The sequence below is a fragment of the Eubalaena glacialis genome, chromosome 9 (assembly GCF_028564815.1).
Source record: "Eubalaena glacialis isolate mEubGla1 chromosome 9, mEubGla1.1.hap2.+ XY, whole genome shotgun sequence".
Lineage (NCBI taxonomy): Eukaryota > Metazoa > Chordata > Mammalia > Artiodactyla > Balaenidae > Eubalaena > Eubalaena glacialis.
In genome coordinates this window covers 123889438-123901442 of record NC_083724.1, presented here as the reverse complement: position 1 = coordinate 123901442, position 12005 = coordinate 123889438, and the positions used below count along the sequence as shown (strand labels likewise).

Here is a 12005-nt window from a genome sequence, read left to right as displayed (position 1 = left end):
TTTGAATCACATATAAAATAAAAATACCAAATTATTCATTAATAAATAAAAGCACCACAAGGCAGGGATCTTTGTCTTGTTCAATGAAGTACCCAAGCACCCCGTGCATCTCCAGGCACACGTTAGCTGCCTAATAAATATTTGCTAATAAACTGAACGAATAATATGAAATTAGACACTCAGGAGGATTAAATGCTTGTTTGGTATGGCGCACTACATAGGCATTCAAATTTCATCTAGAAGATCGCTGCTGAATAGTTATCAGAAGATAAAAATCGTAAAGTTAATGTTGAGACTAGGACGACTATTGCCAAAACTGAGACTGCGTTAGTTAGTTAAGGCAGATCTAAGAGGCTGCTCCCCTGGCCTCTCATTTAAGCTTCTTCTATTCTGGCACACACTATTTTTGCAAAGAGGGACAGAAAGTTACAACGTGTCTAAAAGTTTGTGCTCAGATGTACTATAAAATTGCCTGCTCATATTCCACTGGCTGAAGCAGGGCACATGACCAAACCCCAAATCGAAGGGGCGTAAAAATAATACACACCATATAACAGAAGTGAAGAGAGTGAATCATTGTGAACAATAATGCAATCTACCACAAGCATAAGTGCATTTGCACTTAGCAAAAGACCCCACATGCCTGGTACTTGGGCCGATGTGCCATCTAAGTATGTAATTATTACATGGGTGCCACCAATCCTTGCCCCACTTGTCTATGCTTTACTAACTGACCCACCTGCCTTTGGATTCATCCACATTATTTTTTTAAACAAATTATTAACTTTGATAGGTTAGGATAATGTCTTCTTGGCCTAGAAGTCATTCTGTATTTTTAGACTGATTTGGCTAAAATGATGTGATCCTCTCTGATCCAGGATGTATTGATTTATGACCAGGGGACATATTCATTCCAAGATATTGGATGCTGCTAGTACTTCTCCTTTGAGCCTATCACGTTGAATTTTAACTCCAAAAAATGAAGCAGAAAAAAATGCATTTTATTGTTGGCCATATATAACTAACTATTCAGGGTCAGATTTAGAACTGATACAATGACAGTACACATTTCATGACCTCCACCTCCCTACCCTATCCGTGTGAGTGCTAGTTTCTGGGTTTCCCTACCTGGAAGGCTCTCCTTCCATCTCTAAGCTACATTTCAAATGCTACTTCATCTGGGAAGGCTTCTGGATTTACTTGCAGCCTAAAAGGACTTGCCTCTCATGGAATTGTCCATAACGTCTTATGTAACTTGCTCATGGCACCTACTGCTTCTCATCTTGTATTCTATTAATTTTATCCACCTATCAAAATATAAATCCTTTGAATCAAGAAATGTGCTTTTTAAATTTTTTTCTTTTTAATTGTCTTGCTTTATTCACAGAGTACCTGCACAGCACAGAGATTGAGGTTCACAGAGTACCTGCACAGCATACAGGCTGAGGCTATAAGTCCTGACACTGGACTGTCAAGGCTGAAATTTCTACTCCTTTTTAGAGTGTGATCTTCGGCACATTTTCTGACTACACAGTACCTCAGTGCTCTCCCCACTAAAATATGGGTGATAATAGTACCTAGCCCGTAGAGTCGTTGTGAGGATTAAATTTATTTATACAGGTAAATTCAAGTGAAACAGTGTCTCATAGAGACACTGTTTCACTTGAATTTACCTGTATAAATAAATTCATACAGGTAAAAATAAATTTATACAGGTGTCTCTATATATAGAGACACAATATATTATATTGTTTGCATTTATTCCTTTTCATACAGCAGATACTCAAAGCATAGTTAAATATGAGTAAATAAGTTAAATGCAAAATGTTTAAAATTTTACTATGAAAATGTTCAAATGCATAAAAAATAGAATTATCTAATGGGCTTCTATCTTCTGAACAGTTTTCAAGATTTTTCCAAACGGGATTAATATCTCCCAAACCTTTATTTGCAGGAACTATTACAAAACAAATCCCAGACATTATAGTTTAAACTGGGCACATTTTTTTTTAAAGAAAGATAAATCATAAAATAATGATGAATAAAAATAAACAGTAAGTAATAATTGTTTGGCAGGAAATTAGGGAATATTATCAAATCTCTTTTCTCTCAATTATCTGATATTTAAAGAACATATGTTTGCTTCAAATTTTTTGACAATTTTTATTTCACATTGTCACACTGAGTCTATAATTAAAGCCATAAATCAGACAACCTTTGAAAATAATCATAAATTTGTTTTAAAATTCTGAATCCTATACATATAACTATTATTTAGTAATTACCATATGCTCTCTAAATCTACACAGAAAGAACACAAGAATCAAATTCAGACACAAATACAGATGTGCATACACACACATACATGTACATAGTATGACTTACTAGATTTTAACTTCCTTGAAAGCAGGCATGCTTCTTTACATCTTTCATAGTACTAAGTATATTATTAAGTTAATCATATTCTATTATACATTGAACTCTGCAGAAATCAGACATTTTTCTGTTCATAATATATATATTAAATTAAAACATCCTGCTTGGGGCTTCCCTGGTGGTGCAGTGGTTGAGAATCTGCCTGCCAATGCAGGGGACACGGGTTCAAGCCCTGGTTTGGGAAGATCCCACATGCCGCGGAGCAACTAGGCCCGTGAGCCACAATTACTGAGCCTGCGCGTCTGCAGCCTGTGCTCCGTAACAAGAGAGGCCACGATAGTGAGAGGCCCGCGCACCGCGATGAAGAGTGGCCCCCACTTACGGCAACTAGAGAAAGCCCTCGCACAGAAACGAAGACCCAACACAACCAATAATAAATAAATAAATAAATAAAAACATCCTGCTTAATGATTTTTTCATATTTTAACATCAGATTTATTTGGGGGAAAGTGGTCCTAGAGTTATGGATGATCAGTTAATACTTATAATTCTCTGTTCTTTCAACCAAGAATTATTTATCCCTAATTTGTCTTCAAAATCTTTTAAAAATTTTATAGACTAAATGAACACTGTATTGTTCTCTAAACGGCAAGTAGCAGTAAAATGATATAATACACATTTATCGTGTGATTTTTGGAATAATGTATGAAACTTATGACTATAGATATTTCCTAACAATATATTGGGTGTTGAAGGTATTTTTAAATTTTATTTCCTTAAAAAGTAATAAAGTTAAATATTAAAATAATATATATATGAAAGTGTGAAAATGATGGTGCATATATGACTTCTCCAAAGACTTTTCCTGCTGGGTAATCATTTCTGTCCTAAATCAATTACTTTTTAACATATGACGGGATACATAATAGTTCAAAATATTTAGAGAATGGTATAGATGCACATAAAATCTACCAACTTCAAGTATGAAGCTAGGGGCTTGAATACCTGAAAGAGTCTAGGTGTTAAAAAACGACAAAGCAGAAAATAAATCATTAACTTCGTGGTTAATCAACCTACTTTCCATAAGTCACTAGCTTTCTCAAAAGATTACACTTCTTTCATTGGTTCGCTAATTTATGTTTCTTATATCAACATGGGGCCAGGGGCTAGGCTACTGGTTCTATTTGTTTTGTGCACAAATTCTGCCTACTCACCTGTGACTGGTAGCTAAGTATAAATGCTGTGTCTCGAGACCTGCTGTGTCCAGAACTGACCCTTCGTTTTCTTGCCTGAGAAACTGAGGTGGACAGTGGACATATTTAAATTGGATTGAACAGTGAACTTCACTTTGTTCTAGCGACACAGTGAAACAAGTCTATTCATCTGACCACATACCAAAGACCTTTTGAACTGCTCTGAAGTTAACCACTATCAGCAACATGTTCTGTGAAGACTATGTAAGTACAATGACTATTTCTGTAAAACTTTCCAGTCCTTTGAGATTTGAACCTTGTTTATAAAATTTCATTTGCAGGACTTGACATTTTCAACAGGAAATATTGGTGTTCTAATTTATCTTCATTAAAGTTTTAATTAGTAGATGCTCAGTGTAACCATTAAACAAAGTTAATACTATTAAATGTCAAATTCGTGCTAATTTTGAAGTAATGTATTGTTCTGTAGAGGCAATTTAGTGACGCCTACTTTCTTAAGTAACCTGACTCAGAATTCTAACTGAAGTTATAACAAGATTTTTTTGTCTTCATACTTATTTTCTATAAGGAACTAAAAATAAACTTGGTTGTTAATTTTTATTTTAAATCTATGATATCTTCAGAAAGTACAGTTCATTTTTGACTGATTATCTGTTGAATTTAAGCATTTGACCCAATTGCTCTAATAGTCCATGAACTTTGGAAGAGCCTACATAGACAGTTATCTAAATATACATTGTTTGAAAAGATATCCATTTCACATGGTCTTGGAAATTCCACATAAATGTGTTGTGTGTTGATGACGATATTTTAGAAATCTGTATTATGAAATATGCTTTCAGGAAGCCTTTCATTTTTAATGCAAAATTTTTATGCAAAAAATACAGCATAACTATTTGGTTAAACTTTGGCACAAAAATAATGTTACTCATTTACAAAGTATTAATTCCTAGAAAATTTTATTTACTTATATTGTTTTTCAAATATTGAATGAGGACCTAAAATGCGGCTACTTTCCATCACTGTTGGCTCAAGAATCTTAATTTTATCTTGAGATTTCAGGATCTCATTTGCAGTTGAAACTTACTTTTTTGTCTTATTAATTGTGAGGCAGTTACATTTCATTACAGAAATAAAAGTCATTAGGTAATTTAGGCCAGTACTATAAATGATTTAGTTTGTAACAATCAGGTTGCTTTCTCCCAATTATTACTTCCAAATAATTGTACTTGAATGAATAGAAATTTTCTCCCTTTCTATTCATTCAAGTACAATTATTTGGAAGTAATTAATACTATATTCTGTGTGCCATGTATGGTTTTTATATTAACATTTATATGCCAATGTATCGAAATAAACATTTATAGAATATTTAAATTATATTTCAGGGATTATTAAAAGTTACCAATGATAACAAGCTTTTAAAGAAATGCAATGATTTGCCATGCTTCTGGAGCAGATAAAGAATACCAGAGATTAAAAAAGAAAAAAACATCAGAGATTAAAAAGCTGGATTGGAGCAAACCTGAAAATTCACTTTAAGTATTTTGATCAGCTATTTCAGGGACAGATGTTAGGTTTTATGTATTATCTCAGCAAGTTTTGATGATAAAATGGTTTTACATAATCAATATTATTATATTTTAGACCAATCATTTATATTCTTAAGATATATGGTCCAATTGGTAAAAATTTGGTATTAAAGAGACCAATATTTGAGGTTAAGTTCGTCTGTTTAATCTCCATTCTGGGTCTGGCGTCCTTAAGCAAAAGATAAGCTCTTCCATGGGCAGGAAAGCAAAAGTCCTCATATCATAGTGCAGATAATTACTGACTGGGTGGCTTCTTAAAAATAGACTCCCAGGCCCTCTGCTCAGCAGTTCTGATTCAATATACATGACATCTGAATTTACCCCCTTGGTATAAATGCATGACTATTTTTGAGAACACCAAAGTAATGTGTTATGTCAGTTACAAAATCTAGAAAATTTAAATATAAATCAAGCAAGAGGCAAGAATTATAGAAAGGTAGTTATATTTCTATAAGAAATAAGCATATGCACTCCTTTAAAATTACTTTCTAGAATTATGGAGTTAGATGACCCTCAATGATTAAGGTAATTTAAGTGAGTTAGTTACATTGGGATGGTAAATTTACCCTTGACGCACGCAAGTATTTTACCATGTGCTTAGCTGTAAAACTGTCTATTGAAAGCAAGACTTAATTAAATGATTTAGGCAAGCCTGGAATTGTTTTGATTTATTTATTAGCCAGATATAAATCCCCCTTCAGGAAGATGTTATTATAATTTACTTCTTGGAGCGGAGGAAATTTCACTGCAGTGTTAAAAAAACTTGCCCAAGCCAGGATCTAAACCAGGTATCTCTCTGTCATTGTAACTCAAGCTCTTAGCCACTAAAATATACTGCCTCTTCCAAATATATTTCCCTGATTCTTCTAGTGAAATTGTTGGCTGCTGTTGTCCTATTTTGTCATCAACTGATCCCCCCTTTTTTGTACAGAAGCATTATATTTACTATAGACTTCTTTATTGGGTTACACCCTTCCTTTTTTGCCTCTAAGGAAACTTTAGTCCTATTCCTTTTCCTTTCCTTTTGACAGCTTTCCTATTTCTACCATATTTATTGACTAACAGAAAAAAGTTAAGCAGAGGCGTATCACAAGCAATATAACATATGGAATGCATATTCAGAACGTGAATTAACATTCTCTATTACATAGAGAGAAACTATTACTATTAAAATTTCCTGAGTCTCTACTAAACTTCAGGAGTTTTGCGTGCCTTGTCTAATTTAATAGTCACAGAAAATCTTTTTACAAAAATACCATTGAACATGCAAGGGTTTTGCCATTCTTCTTGGAGGCTCCAGATACTCTCTGCTCAGTGGTTTTACATGTATTATTTTTAGGCTTCACAATCTTCAAGGAAAGTATTATCATCCCCATTTTCCATATGAATATACTGAGGCTTAGAGAAGTTAAATAATTTTCCCAGCAGAAAGAGGTCAAACACGCCTAAGTGTGATTATCCTACCTAATATAGACTTTATGTTATGAAGGAAAGAGCAGATCCTTTGTGAGCCCGATTAAGAGAGAAAATGAGCACCAGTATCTTCACAAAGATGCTCTTACTCATAAATGTGCCCCCAGAATGACTCAAGAACAGTCCAACATCAGCAACTGAGGCAACATCCAGCATGGGCAGCAAGACATCCTGCATTTTAGCCCAACTAATATGAAGTAACTGCGCTGCTGCTTAGGTGTGAATGGCAGGTGATGAAGGCAGACACTCAGTAAATCAGAAGCAAATTCCGGGCTTTCAATCCAGGAGGGACTGCAGGCTGAGCAGGCCTCCCATGGAGGCAGAAGCTGTTGAGAGGCAAGATCTTTACTTTTTTAATTTTTATTGGAGTATAGCTGATTTAAAAGCAAGATCATTTTTAAAGCAGGTTTTTCCTATTGAAAGGGATTCCTGGGAGAAACATTCCAACCAAGAAATCTGATTTTGATTGCTTATCTGCAATACGACTTACTGAACAAATATTAATAAAAGGTTATTCATACTGTAGATTGCTTTTTACTATCACAAGACTGCATTGTCTGAACTTTACACGCTAGGATTCAACAAAAGTTATGAATCATACTGGTTAGGGCCTCCACTTTAACTGAAGCTTCTGTTGAACTAATACATACTAGATTGGAAAATTAAATGCAGTCACTTTTTCCTAGTTGTGATATGTAAGCATGTTTGTTAAAATTTTATAACTCCCCTTTAACAGCTATAGATTGCTTTTGTGGTAAGGGCTGGGCAAACATGGCTGTAGAATAATAATTTAACAAGCACTCAGGGCCAGCTTTACCCTGAGGATCCATGACTGAGGACAATGTACTCAATCTTTCTGCATCTCAACTTTCCTACCTGTAAAATGGGTGTTATCATAGCACCTGTATTAGAAGAGTCTCTTGAGAATTAAGTGGCAGGTAAAACACCAAGAAGACCAGGAGCATAAATAGCACCTGGAAAGGTGAACTATTATTAACAGCTTTATTAAGTAGTGCCAAAGCGTGAACCCAACTAATGCAAAAGCCCTGGCTTTCAACAGCCCGATACACTGCTTCCGGAAGGGAGGTTGAGTTTGCACCCATTACACATATTCATAGATACATATATATGTGTATTCATATATATGTGTGTGATTGTTCCTACACATGTTCACAGAGACACATATATATGTATATACATATATGTGTGTGTGATTATTTGTAACAGTTATGCATAAATTTGAATAACATCAAAAGTTTCATGGGTGGAAATATATTCTCTTAAACTCAGCATAACATTTACTTATAAATAGTTTCTACCATGCTAAAAAATTTCACAATCCTACTTCCCGCCTCAGTTATCGCCGAATTCTCTTTTTTATGGCAAAAGGCCTCATTACAACATATTGAACTCATTGTATCCAATTCCTTTCCTCCAAATCTCTCTGCCTCCATCCTAACTGGGCTTTCACCCAAAGCCCCTCCGCCTGAAGGGTCCGACAGAGGTAAGCAGCGACCTCCACGTTCCTGACCCCATACCCGACTCTCATGCCTTTTCTTGCTAGATATGAGTGTGGTCTGACACAGTCTCCTTTGCCAGGAAAGCCCCGGGGCTAAATTCTGGAAACTTTTCTCTTTCCAACTTATAGCCACTCCTTTGGTCATTGCGCCCAATCTGACGGTTTTAATTACAACATACACACAGAGTCTTCTTTGAATACGTACCTCAACCCAGCATCTAAGCCCAAACCCCAGATTCGTATAACCAGGTGTCTACATAGGAAGTGAAAACTCTATCCTCCTTTTAGGTCAAAGGGGGGGAAAAAAAAGTAAAAACTTAAAAATCGGAGTTATCCCTGATTCCTCTGTCTCTCTCATACCTTACAAATGATCCATCAGCAAAACCTTTTGGCTCTACACATTCACAGTATTCATTATATGACCACCTCTCATCACTCCCTCTCCAACTGCCCTGGTCCACGCCAGCAATATCATCACTTGCCGACTTCATGCAATACCCTCCTACCTGGTCCCCTACTCCTATCTTTGCTCTAGCTTCTATGTCTTGGGGACACAACAGTGAGAATGATAGTCAAAAACATGCATTCTATTGACACATTGATGATGGTGTAGGAGCCATCATCATCCTGGAGTGAGTGAGAGTAGGAGGTAAAAACATTAAAGAGGAGCTTGTGAACAAGCTTTTGGTCCTGGTTTACCAGTTCTTAGAGTATTTACCATGATAGGAAGAAGAAGAAGGAGGCTTCAATGTGTAAGGTCATTTCCATTTTCCAAAGTGCTTACAGTATACGGATCACAGGGTCTATGGAAGATACGACACCTTTCTAACATACCTCTCTGGAAATGCTGACTTCTTTTAAATGCTAGGGGTTTCCAGATTTTGACGTTATAAGTCTACTCACATTAATACATTGTGCTCATTTCAATAAGCATTATGGCAAAGCCAGAACCCGCTGCAAATGTAAACAGCACTGAGGGTTGTAAAACCCAAGGAACAGAAAAAATATGGTTGATGATATTTTAATTTTTTCGAATTAATCAACCCATTTAAACAGTACAAGAAGAATGTCATTGGATTATCACAAATCACTTTCAAAAACTGTACTTCTTTTGTTAAGTCACGAGGTTAAAGACTGAAGAAATGATGTTGCAGCAATGAGGCTCAGAGTGATTTTAATGAGTCACGCGCTCCTGGGATGAGGGGAAATGGGGAAAGCAGACAGAGAGACACCATTTAGAGGGCGTTACTTGCTGATTTTTCATTACTGGAGCACCACCTCTAGACCAACACCCAGCCCTCTATCTACCACAGATTTCTGCTATCAGTACAAATTCCTTGTAATCATTCACCAAAAAAGAAAGGATCATGGGAATATTTTCAAGTCTTTCAGAGTTCACGCTGTCAATCTCCCTGCCTCAGCCTCTTTCGAATTGCCTCCAGGAATTCCTAAAACTCTGCTTATAGTTTGCGGACATGCCTTTCTCATCCAGGCAGTAGAAAAGACTGCTTCTTAAGACCCATCTTCTTCGCCAGCATCCCATCTTATCACAACACGGAGTTGTGACTATATTCTTTCTCAATTATACTTTGATGTGTATCCTTCAGACATTCTGGTAATTATGCTCAAAGGAACCAGGAAAATAAAATGTTAACAGACCGTGACATGTATCATGTACAAAACACAAAAGTAATTCTAGGCTATTTGTGCATAAGATACCGTGTTTTACATTGTCCTGTTACGGAGAAAGTGGGAATCAATTTCACTCACAGGCTACTTTGGATTGTCTTTTCATCTTTATTTTGTGGCAGTCTGTAATAAAGCAACTGAATATCAATGTATTTTATCATCCTATCTCTCAATTGCAATGTTTGTACTACTTTATTTTTAAATGAGTGAGAATTGATAGCATGGCAGAAATATTTTTTCAAGTTACTAACAAAAAGCACTTTAACCCCAGCAGACACATTGTTCTTAGAAATGTGCATTAGTAATGGTTTTAAAAATATATGAATCCTATTGTATTTTATTGTTGGATGACTCTTGTGTTCTTGTCATCACTACAATATTAATCTGCTTGAATTATTGTTCAGTTCTTGAGAGATATTGAATATATGTACACATTCTGCTAAGCTATCATTTAGTTGCCAGTCTCAAAATGTTGTTTTAAAGGGTAAATAAAAAAGCAGACAAGGGTGCTGAAAGATAGAGACACTGGCACCTGGGGCCACACACCTTCTGTGTACCTTTCATCACCTGTTTACCGACTACTGTGTGTTTAATCAAGCATGTAACTCATATAAAAAAAAAAAAAGCAAATATTCATAGTGAGTACAGTAGTCCTTTCAAAGCAAAAAAGGGTCAGATTTGTGAACCCTCAATGACATGTCAATTACTGGTTTTGAAATGGGAATTTTTGGTGCAACCGTGGTCACAACTGAATATACAGCAACTTAATTGCCAGTAGAAGCTCCTGGAGATCTCAGTCCCCTGCAGCCCTTATTCTGTGTTATTCCAGACACTGCATGATAGGGTGACCATGTACAGATATGCCAAGTCTTCCTTCAAGGAGCTGATTTCTTGATTTAGTGGACTTGGTCTTTTTCTTATGTATAATAATATTGATTTGGAGTAATTTGAATGCTTCAAAGATGGAAATGGTTTTGGAAAATGTTAGTTTAGTTATTTAGCAGAGGGGAATAAGTACAAATAGTAACCCTGTCAGGGAGGAAGAAATTTTCCTCTATCCATCTAGGTTCTTCTGGCTGGTCTAAGAATTAAACGGACATGAGACAGATGAACAGGAGAAAATCACACAAAAGTTGAAAAGCATGTATACATGGGAGAGACCCAGGAAAACTGAGTCACTTGCCAAAATGGCTGAAACCCTCAGCTTAAACAACATCTTCAAAGATAAAAGAGAATGTTGGGGGGTAGTGGTTGGGACCTCAAAGGGGAGGAAGGCAATTCACATGGAGACAGAAAAGCACACGTTTGATAAACACGTGTCTGCTGGGCCAGCAGAGACAAGGGGCACAGAAGGGATTTTAACAGACTTTGCAGGTCCCTCCCTGTCTACACACCTGGTTCATATTAAAGTTACCTATGGTGATGGTTCTCTCTCTCTCCCTCTCTCTCTAGCTACTTATCATCTACCTTCATACTGATACATCCAATCTAATTCAGCCCCACATTTTAACCTTCACCATTATTTACAAATTCTTTCTCACACGATAAAAACGGTAACTATCAATATCTAAAATACATGTGCTCATTTGTTTAACTCTATCGTACATGTACATGTAGTTTAGAGTGTGCTAAGCCATAGCCCTGTGAGAAAGGAGAGGACATTGTCTGGGTTCTTCCCATCCTCAGCTTTACAGTCTCCCGACAAACACTATTTTGTGAAGTTACTTAGGGCGCGTCCCTTCTCCCAGCCCACTTAACTGTGGCGACAAGGTTCGTGTGTAATTTAGACAGATTTGTTTGCTACAATCTGCATTCCCTGTCGGGTTCCCTCACTTCATAGTTGATTTTGTTAAATTTAAATTTACGTGTGGTAAAATGCGTTCTTTGTGGTGCATACACTTGTAAGAGTTTTGAGTCACGTATCCGATCCACTTCCTTATAGAGACTTCCATCACCCGAAACATCCTCCACACTCCCGGTTTGCAGCCAACCAACACCCCAGCCCTCAAACCTGGCAAACACTGAGCTGTCTACCTTTTCTCTAGTTCTACCTTTTCCAGACTGTCATATAAATGGAACCACAGACTATAAACCCGTCTGGAAACGGCTTCTTTCACTTGGTGGGGTGCATTTAACAGTTAT

General features: G+C 36.4%; 1 protein-coding gene across 1 annotated transcript in view; it reads left to right on the top strand.

Moving 5' to 3' along the window:
• Positions 1–3771: 3771 nt before the first annotated feature.
• Positions 3772–12005, top strand: part of ANXA10 (annexin A10) — a 66410-nt gene continuing 58176 nt past the window's right edge. The window contains exon 1 of the mRNA XM_061199506.1: positions 3772–3833. Coding sequence (XP_061055489.1) covers positions 3816–3833 — 18 coding nt within the window. The 5' untranslated portion in view covers positions 3772–3815. The remainder of the gene's footprint in view (positions 3834–12005) is intronic.